At 45.5% G+C, this 23,564-nt stretch overlaps 4 protein-coding genes across 4 annotated transcripts; 3 read left to right on the top strand and 1 right to left on the bottom strand.

Annotated features, from left to right (window-relative positions):
• Positions 1-589: 589 nt before the first annotated feature.
• Positions 590-8,185, top strand: V865_007749 (uncharacterized protein; the record flags this gene model as incomplete). Its single annotated transcript, XM_066231491.1, has 7 exons — positions 590-1,573; positions 1,669-3,670; positions 3,742-6,345; positions 6,426-6,710; positions 6,778-6,910; positions 6,983-7,103; positions 7,172-8,185. The coding sequence occupies 7 exons, from the start codon at positions 590-592 to the stop codon at positions 8,183-8,185; spliced, it is 7,143 nt and encodes a 2,380-aa protein (XP_066087588.1).
• Positions 8,186-8,467: 282 nt separating this feature from the next.
• Positions 8,468-15,686, bottom strand: V865_007750 (uncharacterized protein; the record flags this gene model as incomplete). Its single annotated transcript, XM_066231492.1, has 20 exons — positions 8,468-8,899; positions 8,978-9,095; positions 9,178-9,285; positions 9,363-9,410; positions 9,472-9,648; positions 9,720-9,741; positions 9,816-9,961; positions 10,028-10,242; positions 10,318-10,482; positions 10,542-10,705; positions 10,767-10,881; positions 10,957-11,256; positions 11,312-11,394; positions 11,460-11,586; positions 11,656-11,940; positions 12,052-12,357; positions 12,430-12,493; positions 12,558-12,859; positions 12,975-13,811; positions 13,878-15,686. The coding sequence occupies 20 exons, from the start codon at positions 15,684-15,686 to the stop codon at positions 8,468-8,470; spliced, it is 5,823 nt and encodes a 1,940-aa protein (XP_066087589.1).
• Positions 15,687-16,501: 815 nt separating this feature from the next.
• Positions 16,502-20,642, top strand: V865_007751 (carbamoyl-phosphate synthase arginine-specific large chain; the record flags this gene model as incomplete). Its single annotated transcript, XM_066231493.1, has 10 exons — positions 16,502-16,802; positions 16,879-17,202; positions 17,302-17,561; positions 17,618-17,785; positions 17,840-17,913; positions 17,979-18,964; positions 19,033-19,729; positions 19,806-19,986; positions 20,065-20,406; positions 20,496-20,642. The coding sequence occupies 10 exons, from the start codon at positions 16,502-16,504 to the stop codon at positions 20,640-20,642; spliced, it is 3,480 nt and encodes a 1,159-aa protein (XP_066087590.1).
• Positions 20,643-21,725: 1,083 nt separating this feature from the next.
• Positions 21,726-23,306, top strand: V865_007752 (uncharacterized protein; the record flags this gene model as incomplete). The annotated part of the gene is made up of 5 exons (XM_066231494.1): positions 21,726-21,765; positions 21,849-22,118; positions 22,268-22,543; positions 22,690-22,961; positions 23,037-23,306. The coding sequence occupies 5 exons, from the start codon at positions 21,726-21,728 to the stop codon at positions 23,304-23,306; spliced, it is 1,128 nt and encodes a 375-aa protein (XP_066087591.1).
• Between the last annotated feature and the right edge of the window lie 258 nt (positions 23,307-23,564).

The following is a 23,564-nucleotide window of genomic DNA, read 5'->3' on the forward strand; positions in this document are numbered from 1 at the left end:
TGGTGTGAGTAAGCTCGTCATCCCCTCGGCACAATCCGATTGTATCATTGGCGCAGCTCATCCCCGACGCTCGCTCTGAAATCCGAGCAGCAAATGAGAGCTCCCTTAATTCCGCCGCCGCCGGTGATTCAAGTACTGTACACAATGGCACATCTTCCACCTCGGTACATCTACAGGTTCATTTGATCCTCTATCAAAACTATCAGATACATATAGCCACGTCATCATGCGGATGTATGGCTACACTTCTCTCTCGCTAAGATGTCACGAGATCCCAGTTGAAAGGATCATATACCGCCCGCATTACGTACTGGCTCTAACCCTAGACGCATTCAACATCCTTTATAGCGAACAACCTATAAAGGTTTATCCATAATCAGCTATAGAAAGGAGAATATCGCGAAAAAACACATTCGAGTCGAATACGATTTTCGCTATGATGGTGAGCATGGCCGAGGTGATCACAGTTGTACAGTATTTGCAAAATGAATTCCTGCCATCAACCAAAAAGTAAAATCCTTGAAATTGCATATAATTTGACTCTCACATCGATTATCTAATTACCCGTGCATCCTGATATCCTTGAATCATGTTTGCTCCTCCAGGTGTTGACTCCTCTTCCTCAGGCGAAGAAACCACTCCACCTCCTTCGCTCATCCCTCAACGGGTCAAACCCAAATTCTCATTCCGATCTTTATTCTCACCAATCTCAGGCGGTAGTAGCAGGACCCAACATTCTCGTACTCTTAGGAAGGGGAAGGTTAGACCACCGACTAATGAGGAGATCAAACATTCTACTCCTGTAGAAGCTGCCGAAGCTGATCCGGATTTACCTACTGACGAAAACGATTTACTCACACCTAAAAAGAGAGTACGGATTTATGCTGGAGAATTGCAGAGTGGTGAGAGAGCTAGAGGGCTGACTAATAATCTGGGTGAAGGAGTTAGAGATTCTCAAACTCTTCCTGCTATCAAGAATCAAGAGACACTTTTGGATACCGACAACAAAAGGAATGATAATAATATAGGGATATCAGAAGAGGTGTATATGATGTTGAAGAGATTTACAGATGAACAAAAAGAGCTCGAACATGCTGAAAGGGAACAGCAGGAAGAAATGCAAATACAGCCAACTACCAGAACGTCTTCTGTACCTATTTCGAATTTTAAACCTGATGATACCCCTCTGCGAAAAGGCAAAGCCCAAGCCAAATCTATACCCAAGCCCAAGCCGATCATAACCGATACCTCCCTTGAGGACAGTGCACAGCTCTCACCATCCCCCACTCCATTACATGATGTTCCTCGAGGTGGAGATGCAGAGCAGTCCAAACCTACTGATATCCTCTTACGATTGAAATCTAGCGCTTCGTCTTTATCAAAGAAACGATCTCTCAAATCGCTCAAATCCATCAAATACAACAAGAAGTCACTCTCAGCTCAGGAGATACCGCCTATTCCACCTGTTCCTAAGGATTGTGATGAAGAGACGGTGATGATTTCCAGAACACCTATAGCTGATAAATTTGCTCGTCCACAAAATCTCTTGGTTGACCAACTCCAGACAGAACAGGTATGTATTTTTGTGTTCCCCTTTTATACATTCACCAGATGGGAAGGACTTGTAGCTCAGCTGATACACCACACCATTGCTACGGTATACTGTAGCCTCAGACAGCCCCTCCAGCTGTCAACGGTGTCCCTGGAACCAGTCAGAATCTGGGGACTGCTGCGGAGTATTATCAAAGCGGTCTGGAAAATATACATCCGCCCTATTGTCCTCATTGTCATTCACCTCGTACCGCACCTTCTATGCCTTACTACCCATCGACACCACCAAATATTGCCCAGAATCGAGGATGGTGTCAGCCACCGGGATGGGCGATACATCCATATTATCCGGTCTCACCTCCATTAAGTTTCCCGTTCAACTACCCTCATTTACCTGTAATGCAAGAACATACAATCAGTGATCATCACCCACCAGAGATGAATCTTTCTGCTGAAGAGAATCGCCAGACCAGAGGACCTTCTTCCTCCCAGGATGTCAAGAACGTTGCAGGAAATGGAAAGATATCCGCAGAGCCAGCATTGAGATCCGGCCCTATGAGAGAAGTGAGGAAATACGAAGGTGAGAAATGTGAGTCCGTACAAGGTGAGATTGGTAGATCATCACATCTGAAAAATGGAGGGGGAACCGAGCGTGATGCTACTCAATCATCGGAGAAATCTGGTCATGATGGGAAGAAAGACCTTAACGAAGAAGGACGATTGATGAGTGGCTCTCAAAGTGGAGACAAGGTCAAGGATCGCGACAGTTGCTCTGAGGAGATGACCAAGCTTAGACCCTCTGATGAACGCGGAAAGCCACGGTCAGCTGAAGGGCAGATCCGTTCACAAGATCAAAGGCTCGGTCAGAAAGACAAGCTAGAACGTATTGTCAGGCAGTATAAAGCCGAGTACTCCGATGCTGTCAAATACTACGAGACATCGGGATTGCATCAAAATGAGAGGGAGAAAGCTAAAGAGAAGGTGAAGAGGGCAGAAGCGAAGTTGAAAGAAGCTGCTCAAGCTTTGAGAGAACAAGGTTCGACTCGTAAGGTTGAGGGGAAGGAGTTAAAAGGTCAACTCGTCGAGGCTGAACAAGGTAGAGAGAAGCTTGCTGCCAAAAAAGAAGCTATGAAGGATGCAAGGAAGGGACCCAAGGACGATACACCACTGGTGCGGAAGCACAATTTTACAAATGCAACAGCTTTACCAGAGAATGAATGTCTAGGTTTGACTGCTGACCAGCAGAAGATGAATGGACACCTAGAGGATTTGCAAGAGATGGTAGAAAAGTACCAGGTGCTGTACAAGCAAGCCATGAAGATCTATAAGTCGGAAGGATTGAGTGAGGAGAAACGGAAAGCGGCTAAAGAGCAAGTGAAAAAAGCTGACATGAGAATGAAAGAAAATATGCAAGCGCTTCAAGCAGCGAGAAATGAGCTGGAGGGTAAAGGGCAGACCCCGAAAGTGGAAGGGGAGAGAGAAGGAAATAAAGGTGATGGTGATCATCCGATGACTGACGTTATGCACCAAAAAGAGTCAGATGAACAGGTTCTGAAGAGAGTCGGTGAGGATGTTGAGGTTGAAGATCGCCAGATGAGGAGATCGCCTGCTGGGGACGACGTATCGGGTAGATCGAAGAGGCCATCTGAACGTGGCGGCGATCGTAAGAAGGAAGAGCTGGAACTGTTGGTGAAGAAATATAAAGCTAGACATAATGCAGCTATGAAAGCATACAAGGTAGATGATCTTACGGACAATCAGAGACAAGCTGCTAAGAAAGAAGTTGTCAGAGCGCAGGGAAAGCTGAAAGAAGCTATGCAAGCTTTGATTGCATTTCAAAATTCACCGCAAAAGCCGGATGGACGAAACGCCAACCATGCCAAGGGTGAAGATGGTGCCCGTAAGGCCAAAGATGGATCAACGGAGCCTGATAGTGCTGCCAAGATGAAGGATATCAAAGATGTATCCCAAAGTGGAGAGCAGATTACTAGAACACCTGATCAAGACAATGACAAGAAGAGCGAAGATCTGGAAGGGCTTGTCCAGAAATATCGAATTCGCCACAAAGAGCTTATCAAAGCTTATAAAGCTGAAGGTCTTCCTGAAGAGAAGAAAAAACGTATCAGAGAGGATATCAAGACGACCGAAGGGAAGCTGAAGGGAAGCTGAAGGAATCGATACAAGCTCTAGAAGCTCATAAGACAGAGCAAAAGACGGATTCCCGGAAGACAGATGATGGCAATGGTGACACAAAGCCAAAGCCATCCAAAGTAGAGGAATCAGGACCAGGCAGTGCCACAGAAAATGACATTGAAGATAAGGTCAGAGACCTAGAGAAGACTCTCACGAAGTATCAGATAGAGTATAAACAGTCTATGGAGTCGTATAGACAAGGGGCTCTATCTGAGGAGAAGAAGAAAGAAGCCAAGGACAATCTAAGGAGCATTGAAAGTCGAATCAAGGAAGGTACGAGAAATCTGGAGAAGCTGAAACAGACCAATGGAAAGACCAATAGGAATCACAAGGTCGTTGAGCAAGATACGAAAACTGAGATTTCAGACTGGGAAGAATCGCCTCAACCCAAACCCGAACTATCAAGCAAAACTTTAGCTGCTGAACCATTATCGTCCAACAAGTCTAAAGTCGTTCCCAGAAATGACAAGGTCAAGAGGTTGGAAGAGATGGTCAAGCAATACCAAATCCGGCACAAAGAGGCTGTCAGACAACTTAAATCTGGGGCCTTGACCGAGGAACAGAGGGAGCAAGCGAAAGTCAGCGTCAAGAGGATCGAGGTGAAGTTGAAAGAGAGTCTGCAAGCTCTCAAGAACATCAAAGCGGATACCAAAGCGGAAACCAAAGCCGATTCCTCCCAGCAAAGGCAGGAGCAGACGGATGGTGTTAGAGAGAAGAAACAGGGTCAACTCGCAGCGAAAGGATGTTCAGATACGCAGGCTGAAGGGTCGAAGAAGGCTGAGGGAGTGAATGATTGTGATCATGAGGCCAAGAACCCGGAAGAGACTATCAAACCGTATCAATTACACTACAAAGATGCCGTGAAAAAACTGGAGGTCGACGGTATGACAGAGATCGAAAAGAAAGAAGCCAAAGAAAATGTCATAGTGGCTGAGACAAAACTGAAGAAAGCAATGCAAGCCTTGAAGGAGCTCAATAGTAAAGAAGAGGATTCCAGGACCGCTAATACCTCTGAAAGTGTGGCGGAGAACCCGAGGCATTTTGATGATAATGTGTCTCATGATTTGCAAGGTAAGACGGAAGAGGCTGGAGGTCAAAATCCCAACGAGGTCATCAGTGCCCAAAACACGAGAGAAGACAAAATCGCTCCGAGATCCGAGCTTGATACCCCTACAGTGCCGCTAAAGAAGTCGCAGCCAGATCTGACCTCGCTGGAGGCTGCTGTGAAGAAGTACAAAATGCAGCACCAAGAAGCGATCAAGAGGTATAAAACAGCCGATCTATCTGAAGATGACAAGAAGAAGGCCAAAGAGCAGGTCAAACTGTCCGAAGTGAAGCTGTCCAGGGCTCTTGAGAGACTTCAAGAAGTCAGGTCTGCAGCCACCAAGCGAGAAGTGCAAGGTAATTTTACCAGTGATCAACAAGTAAACGACCAAAAAACTCTCGTAAAATCATCTCCACGACGCCCTGGTATGGAATTTCAGCTATCGCAAGACAAAAATGGTAGTTATGATGGTACTCAGCCCCAAAGAGCGGAGATAGAAGCGCAAATCAAAAGATATCAAGAGCAACATCGCGAAGCACTCAAAATGTACAAGTCCCCTGAGTCGGATCAAATGAGTAGGGAGGTAGCAAAAGAGCAGATTAAGAAGATCGAGGAGATATTGAAGCAAGCCATCAAGGCATCACACGCCCTGGACCCTCCGAACGATACTGAGGACACCGTGAGTTCTGACCAATCATCGAAACCGCGCAAGCAGAGGACAAAAGGTGTATCATCTCCATTCGAAGAAAATTCTGATGTGGAGAAGCTAGAAGAACAGTTGAGAGAGCTCAAGAGCTCATATGCCGAAGCCATCAAATTGTACAAGAGCAAACGACTGAGCGAGAGTGATAAGAAGAAAGCCAAGGAGAAGGTGATGTATCTGGAGCAAAAGGTTAAACAAAGTCAGAAGGGGCTCTCCCAAATCGCCAAAAATGGCAGTGCGTCCTCCCCAAAGTCGGAGAAAGGGCTTGAGGAGGCGGAAACAGTCCAAAAGCAGATCAAGGCTACTGCAAACTGGGATAAAGCTTTGAAAGAGTATGTGACTACCCCCGATATAACTCAAGAACAGAGGGAGGAGGCGAGGATGAAAGTGAAAGCCGCCAAAGGGGAGTATGATGTTGCTCAACGAGGGCTTAAAGTGGCACAAGAGATAACAGGCTCGAATGATCCTGAGCTACCTGAGAAAGAGCCTAATGCTCAAGAAAGGAACGGTAAGACTTCTGGACATTCGACAACGAGAGACTTTGCACAGACACGAAATCTGAAAGATGTTCCCAATCCCATTGCAGGGTCACCTGCTCCGATGACATCGAAGCCCAAAGAGCTAGATAAAGAAGTACCGGTTGAACTTCCGAAAGCTGAAGAAGGTGCGACATCTGAGGGATTTAATCATCAGGCATGGGCTCCACTAAGACTATCATCAAAAGGATCGTGGGTACCGCCTACCCCTTCAAAGTCACCTACAACAGCAGCCGTTAGAAAGATCCAACCAGGTCCTCTTGTGGAAGGGGACGTCACTTGGTCAAAGACTCTGATCTCACTGGCCATTTGTATTGGTAAGTCCCCTCGCAGAATATGTTAGAAATGTATTGGTAATTCCTCAGATAGCTGACATGTTTGGTGATTGCTATCTCAGATTTGGTCAACCGAATCCTCGTATCACTGAATGATTCGCCATCCCCTAATCCAATTACCGAAATCGTCCAGAATCTCATTATTGGCCTGATGATGCAGAAAGATGTACTATTATCACTGAAAGAGGTCGTAGGAGAACAAAGCGCAGGGATGATAGATGAATTTGGAGAGCATGTGGCGATTATCAAGTCGTATGTGGAAGATCTGATGATCGAAAGGAAAGAAGGGACATTAGAAGATGATGGGGTTATGAGAGCTGAAAAAGCTGTTGAAAAAGGTTTACAGGGTATGTCATTCTAAAGGATCATGTCCAGATAAAACAGCTAACGATCCTTCCCTTGATGGCCTGCAAGTGCTGGAAAATGTAGAGGTTCAAAGTATCGTCAATCACCTGATGGTTTTTACTGAGTACTTAGCGCCGGGAATGATTGACACACTGAAGGAAATAGCGAGTGAATGGAAGAGAGAAGGACTTGGGATGAAAGTGTAAGTTCACCTTGGCATTGTGATTTTTACTGTAGTTCAGGGAAATGTGGCTAATACAGTAGAGATATGAAGGATAATACACACAGTCCTTGCCATACGAAAAGAACTAGCCGTCATTCAAAGATCCAAGGAACATCCAAAACAGATAGAAGAGAAGAAGAGAACCGAGGGTCTGATAGGTACTTTGGACAAGGTAGGTTTTAGTGTACTATGGAACACCTAATAAGAGACGATGCTGATCGTGTACTACGTGCTATCAAGGTACTGGCACTATTTTCTTCCGATCACTCAGACTCAGTGCTAGTAGCCGACCCAGAATTCAAGACAAAACGATCAAATTTGTCCGCCCCAACTGAGCAGCAAAGCGAAATGACGTCCAGCGGTTCTATGCTGAGAAAGGAGGTGAGGAAGGACAAAGGGAAGAAGAGGGAAGACTACATTGACGTCAAAGCTGAAATCAGACCAGGACTAGCAGACAATATAGATAAACCGATCCAACCTGGAGATATACCTACCACCTCATCTTCTTCTAAGCTATTTCCAATCTCATCAAGTAGCTCTCTAATGCCTCGATCACACACTCCCATAGAGGAACCTTCAAGTTCCCTTTCCCATCTGATGAGTAAGATCTCAAACAAATTGCATCACTCTAAATCCCCTCGTCCCATTGATGGAAAAGAGAAAGAGAAAGACAGGAAATCTAGACCTAGACCAATCATCACTCCTTCACCTCATCAACCCCTCACAGACAATGAGAGCCTCAAACTGCCCCAAACCACGCAGACTTTCCTGAGAGGAGGATCGAGCTGGAAGCGTCGCACTGGACCCCGAAGGATATCTAGTGCTAGTTTAGCTTCCACATCCTCAAGTTTCTCGGCTACTATCCCCTATACGGCTCCCTTACCCTCCCAACACGATCGTCAACGAACATCTTCAGGTGATACAACGGCACCTTCCACACCATATACACCAGGGAGCGAATTGAGCCCAGAGGGGTCTAGTCCGTCAACATATTCCCAGACGTCAGTCGAGAGTGGGAGTACGTCAACAGCAAAGTCAGATCGATTAGCTAGGGAGTTACTCGCTCAAGCTGATAGTGGACCGCAAGCTGTCAAACATGATTGGAGGAATGATCTAGATTCTTCGAATAGTAGCGAAGGGAGGGTTGAACCTGATGATAGTCAAGTGAAGAGAGCAGAGGATGTATTGTATAATAAGGTTTTACCTGTTCCAGATACTTCGAGAGGGGGTAGAAGAAGAGGCGATTATATCTAGCACAAATGATCAAGTACTGTATACCCAAGCGCAACTGTATTCCTTATACCATGACCTGCAATAGATACGCTACACAACTTATTCGCCGTGGCAGTTCAACGAGTCCAATCGTAACCTGGATATGCATATATCAAACTACCTGATTATTTTACATCCTAAGTATATACATACAAACCCATCAGAAGTGTTCGTAGATCTACCAGATTACTGATTCATACTGTACAACAATCTATTATCCAACCCAGAAAATCCCAAAAGCCAAACAACTGTAAGCTACTTCACCTATCTATTCTGATCATAATAATCATTACCGTATCCTACTTGGTTACTACTGTTCGCACTATATCCACTAGTGGTATTACTATTCCCACTTTCTCTCCTTACGAATCCAGCTCCACCTCCTCCGCCTGCTGCTGTAGCGTTGTTATTGCTATATCCACTCGTAGAATAACTATTGCCACTTTCCCTTCTTTCGTATCCTTCATATCCACTTTGACCTTGACCTTGACCTTGGGGGGGACTACCATATCCATATCCCGAATTAGGATTATTATATGTATTCTGCGGGTACCCATTCCCGTTGGGCCCGGTGGGATATCCATATCCACTATCCCTGTATCCATTACTGTTGTTGAAAATTGCAGCTTGGTTATACGGAGTATTGTTGGCGTAATCTGCCGAGGAGGTAGTCATGATTGATGGAGGACGAGCTTGCTAATCACGCCGGAATCAAACCAGAATTAGCATGAATCATGAGTGGGCAAAACACCGGAAAGGGGATTCTGCGCTTACCCTGATCTGAGGTGTTGCATGGCTGGTCAACGGTGGAGGAGGCAGATAGTTGGAATCATGAGTATTAAAGGGATTCATCAGAGGGTTGTTGAGTAATAAAGTGGGGCTGAGCTCGAATCTGAAGACACGTATATTATCAGCTAAATCCGGGGTGGGTATACCTTATCGCTTACTCAGAATAGAAATATCGTGATACTCACACATGCTGTCCCACACCTTGCAACCCCCTTCCTAAAGGTCTCATATCCTGCGCTCTTTGACAGATGTGTATCTGAGGCTCCTGAATCTTTGTCTCTTCGCCGTATCCGCTGTAACCAGAACTGTTATGTCAGCTTCCAATCTTTACTATGAGCTTCTTCAGATCGAGAGACTATGCCAAACTCACTTCTTGCCAGGATTATCGATAGGTTGATGTTTGTGACCTCCAGATCCACTATTCAGCGCAGTGGTCAGCGCCATTCCTGACCATAATTCATGAATGAGCAGCTACTCACTCCCAAGTCAATCTCAAATCACTTCCCGTATAGATCTGTAGCAATTTCGCTGTATCTATATGTCTAATTTCGATGAAGGGGGCTGAGATCAATAAGAGGTAGGGCGGATGGAAGGCGATACTATCAGGCCGTCCTTCCCACTCGATGGCTCTGCAATCTCGATTGGGTTCACCGTGTCTACACAAAAGGCAGTGAGATCAGTCGCGAAGCTATCTCATCATTTTATGAGACATGTCATAAACACTTACCGATCAACGTAGATGCCAAATGCTAAACGTTCAAAACCAACGGAATCAGCTGTCATACATGCAAGAACAAGTACAGGTTGCTTAGTTACCACTCACAATCGTAACAGAGTAAGAATTCAGTTTCCGTCGATCTGAACATTCCCATAGGTTTCGCCGCCAAACACTTCTTTTCTAAATCGCCTAAAGAAGGTTTCTCCCTCGTTTTGGCAGGATCAAACATCGGTATACTACCTCCTTTCAGACTGATAACAAACACCTATATCAGTCCCACGAACATCGATGATTGGAGATATGGAAGAGTTACTGACTCGACAAGATCCATAATTTCAAAACCTCTAGAACACACAATGACCAATTTCTGCTTTAAGAAATGTAGACCGAACACTTCGGCAGGGAGGTAGAAAGATTTATAAGGTCTGAACCAATCTGAACCTTTACCCAGGAATCCGAATGGTCTTCGTTGTCTTGGATCGTCCGCTGATCTATTCAATACAGGTTCGAGGATCTTGAATAATGAATTGGTCTAATGTCGCAATCGGTGTCGTATCGCATCGTATCAGCTACCATATCTGAAATATGATAAAGAGGTGTAACTTACAGTTTCCCTCTTCATCGTTATTACCAAAGTCCTGCCATCCAATTTACCTACAGTAAAGTAAGTGATCTCTTCTCTGGGCATCGTGATTCTCTCGGGTGCAGTCTTGAATTGGTTTCGGTGATTGCCGGTGGGTACGAGTGCTTCCAGATGGTATGCAAAGAGAACCTACAGGTGGATAGGTCAGCTTCGTCTTGTCATATCTCACCTTATCACCTTGAGCTTACTTTTTCAGATAAGACAAGGAACATCCCAAACTCCTCCAAAACAGCGACATTCGTCACAGCTTTGATATGCAGAACCTTTCTGAGCGAAGGTGCATCACCTCGAACTCCAATCCATACTCCATCTTGACATCCGATAGCCACCAATTTACGTTGATCCGACGTAGCTACAGCGAATATCAGCATGGATTCTTACCCTCATATCCATGGCATAGGGAGGATACTTACTGAATGGACAACTGCAAGTGACTCTGCCTGTATACTTATCTTCTTTATCCTTCGGTACTGCGTAGTTGGGTGCCATATAGAAGGTGTTTGTACTCAAGGGTATCATCTCGAACACCTGATGGCAACGTAATGATCCATCAGTCTTTCTCATTCGACTTGTAATAGCATGGATGAGAGAAGGGGTGCTCACCTTGCCAGCATCATTTACTTCCATTCTCAGTACTTTAGCATGTTGTAATTTCTCCTTCCACTCATCTCTAGCAGCAAGTGAATCCGCCCAAAGGGTGTAGGAACCACCTAGTTGTCCCTGACCGATGAAAGAGATACTGAAAGGGTATACCGTTCTATTATCCCTATCATTCGAGGTGGTGACTGCATCTTCAGTGTTGGCATCGGAATTACCACCACCTACACCGAACAGTCGACCAGTGTTTCTCTGCCTGGGTGCATCAGAGAAATTACCAAGAGACAACAATTCGAGTGGGATTGGCTGTAGCACAAATGATCAGCTCAGTTGATTCGAGGGACGAAGATAAATAGCTCACCCTTCGGTTGATGATGTACCGTACTTGTCGATGATGATCTTTCCTGGATGACCTCGATGCTCTTTCCGGTTTAGTAAGTACGACTGATTCACGAATGGCGTAAGCTCATTTCAGAAGGGTCATGACAGTAGCGACTGGTGGTACTTACGATAATGATCAAAAAGCAGTACAATAAGTTCTGTCCAACTACCACCGATAGAACCTTCAGGTTGTCTGAACACTCTTCCCTTGTGTATGAGTTCTCGCATAGGATTAGCCAAATCCAAATCTTTGACCTGAGAGCGACATATATCATCATCAGCAATCGGTTACGGGTCTGACACAGTTGATTGAGTGGGACTTACCATCCTAGGCCAGAATCTACTTCCATCAAGGGTATATTGGAAACCCCACAATTCCACTTTACTTTCATTTACCGCTACACCTTTCTGGGTGGCTTTGCCTAGATCGGTGATGACTTCCATAACCTGCGGTATCTGTTCGATATCAGGATGATCGGGTGGTCCAACTTCTTTAAGGGATTTCAGTATATCCGCCAAGAGCAAGTTGTATCGAAGTAATCGGGGTATAGGTCGATTGATAAAATGGTATACATCTTGTCTATTTGCTGAAGGATCTTTGAGGCAGGTCTGGAAGCAGCAGCAGCATATCAGCAGGTGCGCTCACCTTCGCGCTGACGTATATTCCTATCTTCCCAATGAAGAACTAAAGAACAGATATGATCCGAGGACTTGACTTACATGTAAAAACGCGGCAAATTTCAGATTTCTCGCCTCTTCCTCCTGTACCTTCGCCTTCGCAATCGGATAATGAGTAACATATTCCATATATGCCTCCTGCCAATTCAGCGCAGCATCAAATATCAAATCCGAGATCATCCCGAAATGAGGATGTTGTTCTAATTGTCTAAATTGCAAGTTTTCCAGTAACTTTGAGTGGACTTCCAAAAGTGATCGATAGTTGTGGAAAGCTTCGTCGAGGAATACGTCTAGTCGATTGCGATCTATAACCGCTGGTTCCGCCAGCCGAAGTCCATTGACGAATAGCTAAGAAAGCAGCGTCAGACCTTTGACCATGACAAAATATCATTCACAGGTATCGTGAAGACCGAAGCTTACAGTTTCAATAGTTTCCAGATCTGCTACATATTCCATTTCACCCTGTATAAGCTCCCAAATTTGCCTAACAACAGATATCAGTCTCCCTTTCACATTTACAGGATAAATCCAGAGTCAGATCAACTCACATCTGTCTTTTCTGCTCTTTCTTCTCGATACCCGCTCTTTGTTCTTCCGGCACCAGATCAAACCACTGTAATTTCCCGGCTGGTCCTCTACCTTTACTAGCATGGAATAATTTCAACTGCGATAGACTGGATAAATTCTGAATAGACTGTAAAGCCTGATATAAGAATTCTCTATCTGGATCATCTTGTCCGGTGGCATTCAAGATACCTTCTATAACAGCTGGATATCGTTGTAATTGAGTTGAAGGTCGAGTGATAAGGTATTTTATATCTCTCCTACGATCATTTTCACGTACGATTCGCTAACACAACAACACAAATACAAACATAGAGTCAGTAAATCTCCCTGTGATGCCCCAGAGTGACACTTCAAAACGAACTAAAATCAAATTGGATTGCAAATTCTATTAAACTCACCTCAACGAACAATCTGAAATCCGGATTCTCATCCATCTCTTTTGTCAGAGCCAATTCAGCCTGAGGTAATTTACCTGTATATTCAGGGTATATATTCCTAAATTCCGTTGCAGCCTGTAAGAACAGATCGCCCACGAAGAAAATGATCGGTTGTTCCCTCATCCTAATTGTAAACTCTTCAATCAACCTCCTACAGGCTTCTCTAAGTTCCATCGCGTTATTGAATACTTCATGTATAAATTGTTCTCTCCGGTATTCATCTTTGATGATTGGCGGGTTGGAATCCCTTATACCTTCTATGAATAACGCTTCCATCGCATTCAGATCCGTCTCATAGGCTATTTCAGATTGATATGCCTGACGGATGATAGATTGTCGAGCAATTTGTTGAGGAGACAAATCATGTAATAAGATCGGATCGACATCTTCCCTCCAATCTCCAAGAACACCATGTCGTCCACCATTTATACTTGACGAGGGAGTAGGTAAAGCTGTAGTATCGATTTTCTCCAGGAAAGTATTCGGATTAGTCTTGTATGGACATCGAGGTGCATAACATCGATTATCACCTGTACAGCTCGGTGAATAGCATCGAGTAGCCATTGACATCAATCCCTTGGGCAATTCGGTTGTCAAGGCATCTCCACCTGATCCCATACCTTCCATCTCACCCATGAACCTGAATACGTCGTCAGAGGAATCGCGTAAAGGCTTAATATCCCAATCCACTTCTACAAACCATAGTTGACTTTGAAGAGATAGGGCAGTGGCATGAGCGAATCTTCGATCGGTTGGTGATGCACGGGTATGAGCAGGAAGGAGATTTTGTATCGTTGTCTATGCGTCCTTATCAGCCCAGCACAATATATCGCCCAAGAATGGTGGTACTCTATGTTGACTTACCACTATATCCTTCCCCGTAAAACTTCCCACCCAGGCAATACCAGCTTTGATATGTCTACCTCTTTCTACCTTGTCTCTCAATTGCAAAGCCATCTCACTGATAAAAGCAGGTTGGAAGAACCTAATCTCATTAACATCCATCTCTTCTTCTTCCTCTTCGTCCCATCCTTCCTCATCTTCCTCATCATACAGATCACTCGGTCCTCCATCTTCGTCAAATGGGCCTCTGTGACTCTGATGAATCTGTAATTTCCTTTCTACCCAATTGGCAGGCTGTTGAGTCTGTTCCTGCCATGAAGGAGATAGTTCAAACGACCGTCGGGTATTTCTGGATGATATCGATGCGGGGTGAAGCGATGAATGAACAGATGACTGTCTTTGAGGTGTATCATTATTGGTCGATGTGGATCCCAAAGCAGATATAGATTGAGCATCGGCATCATTGGCTGTGATACTATAATCTGTCGTTTCGCTCCTCGTTGATCCTTCTCGATGTATCCCATCACCAGCCGGCACAGTATCATTACTACTCCACGTCCCTTCCTCATCTGCTGGTACAGCAGAAGTACTGCCTGCGCGATTTTGTTCAAGAGATCCTCCTCCAAGTATTCCACCCTGCGTTTCAAAACGTCTGTCATTTCCTTTGGGTGTTGTTGGAAACGCTTCACCTCCTGGTCCGATCGTAGCGCCGCTCGCTGCTCTATTCCTATTACCCCTCCCTTCCTCGAGATAGGGTAAATTAGGAGGTCCACTAAACCAGTCATTCTGAGTTGGCGTCCCTCGTCCACTCGATCCTTCCACTAACACTGGGGGAGGTGCTAATCCATCTATTGAACCTCTCCCAGATCCACTCTGTTCATCTACAGTGCTTAGATCTCCAAACCTTTCAAGGATCGGTAACCAAGAATCTTCACCGCTGTATGAGCTAGTCGGACGAGTGTCTATACTGGACGCTTGAGTGGACTGAGAGTGATTTCGAGAAACACTGGCGAAAGAAGTGTGGATTGATGAAGAATGAGTTGTTGAGTGAGATTGGGAGGATGACCGAGATGGACCAGGGGAAGAGGTGATTTCATCAGGATGACTAGATGATGACGATTTGTATCTATCCTCTGGGGTGGTGTCTACTTTGCCTGTACTTGACGGATGGCGAGATATGGGCGGAGTGGATTGAGTGGCTTGACGAGGCGGTGGTGGAAGAGGTGGAGACGATACGTATGAGGTGGAAGAGTAAGGTTGAGTAGGTCTGGGTGGTGGAGGCGGAGGGGTACGTTCAGCTTCGGCAGCAAATGAAGGTGAAGATACGGTTCTGTTCCTCTGTGAATTCGGTCCGCTACCAGGAACGGATGGGAGAGCTCTTGCACCACCTGGCCTTGGAAGAGGTAAGGGAGAAGAGCTGGATCCCTGCTGGGAAGGGGGTGTGGGAAGAGCTCTTCGACCTACTGACCCCGACGCCGACGGAGGGGTCCGGTAGCTTGGATAGGGATTAGGTGGCAATGCTGGGACGGGCGGCTGGGCAGGCAAAGGTCTTCTACCCATTGATCCGGAGTTGGATTGCGAGGGGGTTACAGAACGAGGTTGATCGGTATATCCAAATTCATTCAGACCACCGCTTGGCAGACGGGGTAAGGCATGTGTCAAGGACCCATATTTGCTATATTCATCTGGTTGATCGATCTGGGATGTATGAGGCAGTGAAGCACCTGGTGGTAAGGGGGGTGATACGAGGCCATGTCTCCTGTTGGGTGTGGTAGGCGAAGGAGGAACTCGTGAGGCTGAGTAGGAAGGTGTGGAGGGTAGTTGCGACATGTTGATTTCTGATTGACTGTCAATAAAGAGAGTGTCTGGATAAAGAGTGATATGATATGTGGCGGTCGAACGACTTTGTTTTGCGAATCAGCTACTTTCCTAAAATCGCATGTATGATAGCGGAGGAGTATGCTGGAGTATTGAGAGATATGTGTTGATGGTTGATGACTGGTTGATGTCGGTTGCCGAGAGTGAGGGAGTGATGGTGATTCCACTTGCGTCAGGTTTCAGCGATCCTTCCGTTTATCCACCGGGGAGTCACCGTTATGAGATAGACTGTTCAATTGGAATATGACACTATGCGAGTGTTGACCTATTCATCATCTGATGAGAATGCGATGTTCAACTGAATGCCGTCGGACACCGTCGCTGTTGTCGTTCTCATTGTCATTGTTGTTACCCCGCATTCAGTATATAGTGGTGTTGATGCACCGCAACGGACATCCACTCACACTCCGTGACCCCCCTTAATACACCCTCGATCACTCCCTCCCAAGCGGCCGATAAGGAAAACTTGGATTTTTAATTTATACCACGTGGCAGAGGATGTTTTTTCGTGCCATGACTCGGTTGAGAGAGATAACAAACCTGCAGTAAGTAGTACCAAAATATTTCGACTGAAAAAATAATCTCATCTCTTTCGTTGCTATATACATATCGACATCGACAAACATCTCTATCGGAAAAGGGGTATCGGGACGTCCTACCTGCTCGACCTCACTGGAAAGAGTCCAAGAGTAATCACACATTACCGGCTCTTCCTTCTCGCGACTATCCTTCTCTTGTTCACTCTCGCTTAATCAAAGCCTCTGAAAATGCTTCGATCTGTTCCCCTCTGTAGATCTTCTCTGGCTGCTCGTCCACTCCGGACCATCCCTTCCCTCGCTGCTAGACGGGTAGCACCCACTCAATCCAGATCTTATGCCGTCGCTGCTCCTGCGGTAGGCTCATACGGTCAGGTAGATGGTGAACCAACCCTCAACTCCCCTTCAGAGTTGGCCAGACGAATATCAGCCAAGGTCTTGCCCAAATTGGAGAAACCAGACGTGAAGAAGGTGCTGGTGGTAGGAAGTGGTGGTTTGAGTATTGGTCAAGCGGGAGAATTCGATTATTCAGGTCAGTCAAGAGCTCCAATCTCAAACAGTATATTTGAATGGTCTATACTGATGTTGAGTCGGGTGTGATCCAATAGGTTCACAAGCTATCAAAGCTCTTCGAGAATCCAACATCTCCACTATCCTCATCAACCCTAACATCGCTACTATCCAAACTTCTCATCACTTGGCCAACGAGATTTACTTCTTACCCGTCACAGCAGATTACGTTGCCTACGTTTTGGAAAAGGAACGACCGGATGGTATCTTGTTGACTTTCGGTGGTCAATCAGCTTTGAATGTCGGTATTCAATTAGACAAAATGGGTGTACTTGAGAGATTGGGTGTTAAAGTTTTAGGTACACCAATTAGGACATTGGAAGTTTCGGAAGATAGAGATTTGTTCGTACAAGCTTTGAATGGTGAGTAAATGGTCTCCTCACCATTTTGAGGCATTTTATCATCATCGTTGAGAGGAAATGAAATGAAGCTTACAATTGCCTATATTATGATCTTTATAGAAATCGATATTCCCGCTGCTCAGTCTACCGCCGTATCAACCATCCAAGATGCCCTCGACGCAGCCAAGGAAATTGGTTACCCCATCATCCTTCGATCTGCTTTCTCCCTTGGTGGTCTCGGTTCAGGTTTCGCTCACGACGAAGAGGAACTTCGAAATCTTGCCGCTAAATCCCTCTCCCTCTCTCCTCAAGTGTTGATTGAGAAATCTCTCAAGGGTTGGAAGGAAGTTGAATATGAAGTAGTCAGGGATGCTGCCGATGTGAGTACTGCCGTAACTTGAAGGAGTCAGCTCAGTGCTAATGGAGCGAAAACCAGAACACCATCATCTGCTGTAACATGGAGAACTTTGACCCTCTCGGTACACACACCGGTGACTCTATCGTCGTTGCCCCATCTCAAACCCTCACAGATGACGAATACCACATGCTCCGAAGTGCCGCTATCAAGATTGTCAGACATGTCGGTGTGGTCGGTGAATGTAATGTGAGTATCCATAGGCAATTAAAGCTTTGTACATAAACTGATCCTGTTACGTAGGTACAATATGCTCTTGACCCCGAAAGCCGAGATTACCGAGTTATTGAGATGAACGCTCGTCTCAGTCGATCTAGGTGAGTTCTCTTACGGCTCTTCCCACGAAATCAATCAAGCTAGTGTAGCTTACAACCATTTTCAGTGCCCTTGCATCCAAAGCTACTGGATATCCCCTTGCCTATACCGCCGCCAAGATTGCTTTAGGTCACACTCTCCCTGAACTTCCTAATGCCGTTACCAAATCCACCACTGCATGTTTCGAACCTTCTCTCGATTACATCGTCACCAAGATCCCTAAGTGGGATTTGGCCAAATTCCAACACGTTGAGCGAAACGTCGGATCAGCCATGAAATCCGTCGGTGAAGTCATGGCCATCGGTAGAACCTTTGAGGAATCTCTACAGAAAGCCATTCGACAAGTCGATCCCAACTTTACTGGATTTGACGCTTATTGGAAACCTGAAGATATGCAAACTGCTTTGGCCAACAACAACGATAGAAGATTATTCGCTATCGCTCACTCAATGTTGAACTTGAACTACACAGTGGATCAATTACATGATATTACCAAGATCGATAAATGGTTCCTATACAAATTGGAGAACATTGTTGTCGTATATAAACAACTTCAATCTACACCATTTGAAAAGATCGATAAGGATTTGATCCTTACTGCTAAGAAGACTGGATTCTCCGATTTACACATCTCTCAATTGACTGGTGTGAAGGAAAATCAAGTTAGAGAAAAGAGGAAATCTTATGGAGTTACACCATGGGTTAAACGAATTGACACTCTTGCTGCCGAATTCCCAGCATACACCAATTACCTTTACACCACCTACAACGCCTCTACGCATGATGTCGATTTCAACGAAAATGGTACGATGGTTCTCGGTTCGGGTGTGTACCGAATTGGATCTTCGGTAGAATTCGATTGGTGTGCTGTCACTTGTTCCAGGGCTATTAGAGATTTGGGTAAAAAGACCATCATGATCAATTACAATCCCGAAACTGTATCGACCGATTTCGACGAGGCCGACAGATTATACTTTGAAGAACTTGGATTTGAGAGAGTTATGGATATCTACGAGATGGAACAGGCTGAAGGTGTTGTTGTCAGTGTAGGAGGTGAGTACCGTCTCTTGAAGTAGACATATTGAACGGGTTTATTGACCGCTCACATTGCATGTAAATAGGTCAATTGCCTCAAAACATCGCTCTTCGACTCAAGAACTCCGGTGTCAACGTTCTTGGTACCGACCCTGAACAGATTGATAACGCCGAAGATCGACACAAGTTCTCTTCCATTTTGGACTCAGTCGGAGTTGATCAACCAGCGTGGACCGAAGCTACTTCTTTGGAGTCTGCTAAAGCCTTCGCCGCCAAGGTCGGATACCCTGTTCTCATCCGACCTTCATACGTCCTTTCCGGAGCAGCCATGAACGTAGTATGGGATGAAGCTTCGCTCGATAAGAACCTCACTGCTGCTACCGATGTTTCACCTCTTCACCCTGTCGTTATCTCTCAATTCATCGACAATGCTCAAGAAATCGATGTGGATGCTGTAGCGCACAATGGCGAATTATTGGTCCACGCCGTATCAGAACACGTTGAGAATGCCGGTGTTCACTCTGGAGATGCTACATTGGTTTTACCACCTTTCTCACTGCCCCCGACCGATTTGGACAGGTTCAAGGAGATTGCTCAGAAGGTAGCCAAGGCGTTCCAGATCTCTGGTCCATTCAATATGCAAATCATCAGGAAACCAGAAGAGAATGGTCAACCGGCTGAATTGAAGGTCATTGAATGTAATCTCCGAGCTTCTAGGTCTTTCCCATTCGTATCGAAAGTTTTGGGTAAGAACTTCATTGATGTCGCTGCTGCCGCTATTATGTGAGTGATGCTCCCGCTATCACATTTAGCAATGTCAGGTGAAACATTGTGCTAACGATTCTATGATGTGACATAGGGGAGAAAACGTTCCTGCTCCTGTTGATTTGATGAAAGAACAACGAGATTACGTTGCTATCAAGGTACCTCAATTCTCATGGACTCGATTACCTGGTGCGGACCCATTCTTAGGTGTCGAGATGGCTTCTACTGGTGAAGTCGCTTCGTTCGGTAAAGACGTCCATGAAGCTTACTGGGCTGTAAGTTTCCCTTTACTTCGAACGCAAAAACAATCAAATTGCACGCTAACGGATACCATGTTTTGATGTATGGTATAGGCATTACTCTCCGTTAATGGATTCAAATTACCAAAGAAGAACTCCGGTATACTCCTCGGAGGAGATATCTCTCGATCTGAAATGCCAACCATCGCTTCCAACTTGTTATCGCTCGGCTTCAAATTATACACTTACGACTCCAAAGTTGAATCGTTCATCAATGAACAACCCAATTTGACAATCAAGAAGATCTACGTACCAGTGAAAGACAAGAGAAAGTTGAGAGAGGTATTGGAAGAGAATGAAATTTCGACTGTTATTGATATTGCCCGATCGCGAGCTGCTTCGACCGGTGAAGCTGAATATGCTGCTAGAAGAGCTGCAGTGGATTTCGGTATTCCCGTGAGTCATCAATCCATTGGAGGACATCTTTCTTGGGTCTTTTATTGAGGGTACACCTAGCTGACCATGTCTTTGGCAATCTTGTATAGCTCATAAATAATGCCAAACTGGCTGTATTGCTCACTGAGACTTTACAAAAGAAATTCCATCAATCGCCATTACCTTATGTGGAAGGTACGAATCCACCCGAGGTGAAATCTTGGAGGGAGTTTGTAGGTGAAGAGAGGGCTTATTAGTCAAAATTACCATAGATTTTCGGGGTTTCTTTCATATATGAATTGGGGCTTCATTTCATTCACGTTTTATAGAATAGGTTTAGGAGGGGGAAGTAAAAGGTAGAAGGTAGAAGCAGGTTTTGATTTGAATTTTTCTCATGCATATTTTCGATGACCATTCCTATTGGTGACATGTTTCGTTTGTACACTTTCTGGACAGTATGCTATATCATGTGGTTCATGCTTTTGAAGATCCATCCGTGACTATCTAATCTTAGTTAGTCTCGATGCAAGACACTCACTCATGGAACATGATGGGGAGTTGGAAGGTAGATGCCACATGGGTCTATCGCCAAACTCCGATTGCTCGGCGTTATAACGTCTATGATTTGGTACGAAATTATTTCTTCCTCTCCCGTCATGGTCATTTTTCGTGCATAGCAGACGCAGGAAGCCCTGACGTCTTCGCCTGACTGCAGCGACTGGTACACTGTCACTGGGGCTGACTCTGACTCTCTGACTCTGTACGCTTGCAGCTGCCATACCTCTCTCTCCTACCAAATCCACGTCAAAGTATACAAGTCACGTTCAAGGTTATATACCTCGACTTGTCGATTACTTTACTACATATAAGGTGAGTCATTGTTCTCAGCACGTAGCACATGGACAAGAAGAGGAGATGGGAGGGCAAAAGAATGAGCAAGAGGCATAGGAGAGATGAGAAGGATTGTATACCAAAGGATATTAGACGTCGTAGGAAAGGGGGGGAAATAATAGCAACTCATGAAGAAGATGGAGAAGATGGTACGAGGAGAGACGGGCGAACAGGATGGGTAGGAGAGATGTATAAGATGTACGGTGTAGGGTCATGCGAGAATAGTTAAAATGGTAGAGAAGATAGAACACGGAGCTGACGATATGTTCATATACATCCATCTATTGCTATATCAACAATACGATAATCTTTCCCATCTTAATTGTCCACCTCATCATCGACCTACTTTGTCTTTCCATCCAAACAAACGATATCCTGGATCTCACCCACACAGACTCCGATAATTAAAAACGCCAAAAGGCGCATCAGGAGTTTATTCATTAATCAAAATGTCAGTCGTGTCGAAGAACATCTTCGACCTTCTTGGTGGTGGGTTTCATTTCCTTTTTAGCTTTATAAAGCGGTAGACAGTATCTCGTGGTATTTGAGCTAATTATTGGTGGTTATATCAGACGACGGAGAATCAACCTCTCCAGCACCCGCCAAGGCCACCCCTGCCCCAGCCAAGAAGGACGCAACCCCCGCTGCTCCTCAACGAACTGTCCCAGGATCTCAACCAAGAGGTGGACAAGGTCAAGGTGCTAGAGGAAGAGGTTCTTACCCTCCTCGAGGTGGACCCCGAAACGCCTACCAAGGTGAACCTCGAAATACCGGTCCTGTCTCATCGGAAGGTAATGCGGAAGGTACTGAGACCGCCGGTGGATTCGATGGAGAGAGAGTTGGTGAGTGTTAATGCTCATTCTCTTCACGATACCACCCACCACTTTCATGGTCTGGTGTGTGACCATAAATGTCTACACTGCCGTACATTCTCTTTACTGTACTACATCGACCACCCTCGCTGACTTCCAACTGTTCGCTCACCCCTCAGCCCCATCAAGAAAAGGTAACCAAGGAACCGTCCGAGATGCCCACACCAAGGGACCTAGAGGAAACCGACCTGCCCGAGGAGGTGGTAACTCTTCCCGAAACGTCACCTCCGGTGGACACTCTTCATACGGTTCAGGACACTACCGAGGTGCCAAGGTACCCGCTCAAGCCGGTGAGCGAAGACAATTTGAGAGAAGAAACCAAAACGGTGGCACCGACTCGCAAAAGAAGGTTGACCACGGATGGGGTGCCAACACTGGTGAAGCTGAGTTGAAGGGTGAGTTTCAAATTCGCTTTCTACATCATCATATCACCTTTTCTAGATAGTATTATTTTGATACCATTCGTAAATCTCTTCGATACTCGTCGTTCTTCCACTATTTGATCCAGTCGTACTCACCTTGGTGTTTTTCCACCACATAGACGAAGTTGAAGGCGAGAAGGACGCCCAAGTCGAGGAGAACCAACCACAAACCCCTGCTCCCGAGGCTACTGAGGAAGTCGCTGCTCCCGCCGAAGCTGAACCAGAGGAACCTGAGGAAGTCACCAAATCATACGACGATTTCCTTGCTGAGCGAGCTCAACAAGCTCTCTCCATCCCAGGTCTCGAGAAGAAAGAGGCCAGAACCGTCACCGGTGATCTCGAAGGTACCGCTTTCGTTAGATCGGGTGTTGAGGAATTCTTCAGCGGAAAGGTGAGTGCCCCAATCCATTCAAGATACCCTCAGTCAACTGGGCTTGAACTAATTGTTATAATTGTTGTTAAATAGGCCAAGAACACCGAATCCAAGGCTAAAGCTCCCAAGAAGGAGAAGGTATACATCGAAGTTGATGGAACCTTTGCTCAACCCAACCGACCCCCTCGAAGGGATAACGACAACAACCAAAGACGAGGTGGTGGACGAGGTGGTGCTTCCCGAGGTGGACAACGTGGTGGTGCTTCCAGAGGACAAGGTCCCAGAGGTGGTGCTCGAGGTGGACGAGCTCCCGCTGGTATCAATGCCAATGACACCAACGCTTTCCCCGCTCTTGGAGCTTAAGCGGTTGCTTAATCTACTGCCGATAACAGGAGTATGAATCGAATGGATCTGGGAGAGATATTGTTTTTTTGAAAACCATCTGGAAGGACGGGATTGAAGAATGAAATCATTTCTCACACTGTTTCCCTTTTTTTTCCTTTCTTTTGTGGACAAGAATATAATGCCTTTTTCCATACTCTTTCGATTCAATAAGAACAAAATACATTCCAAAAAAAACCCACTATTCACGTTCACACCTTTTTCTCTTCTCCCCTCCCC

This window comes from Kwoniella europaea, chromosome 2, assembly GCF_036810445.1.
Source record: "Kwoniella europaea PYCC6329 chromosome 2, complete sequence".
Classification (NCBI taxonomy): Eukaryota; Fungi; Basidiomycota; class Tremellomycetes; order Tremellales; family Cryptococcaceae; genus Kwoniella; species Kwoniella europaea.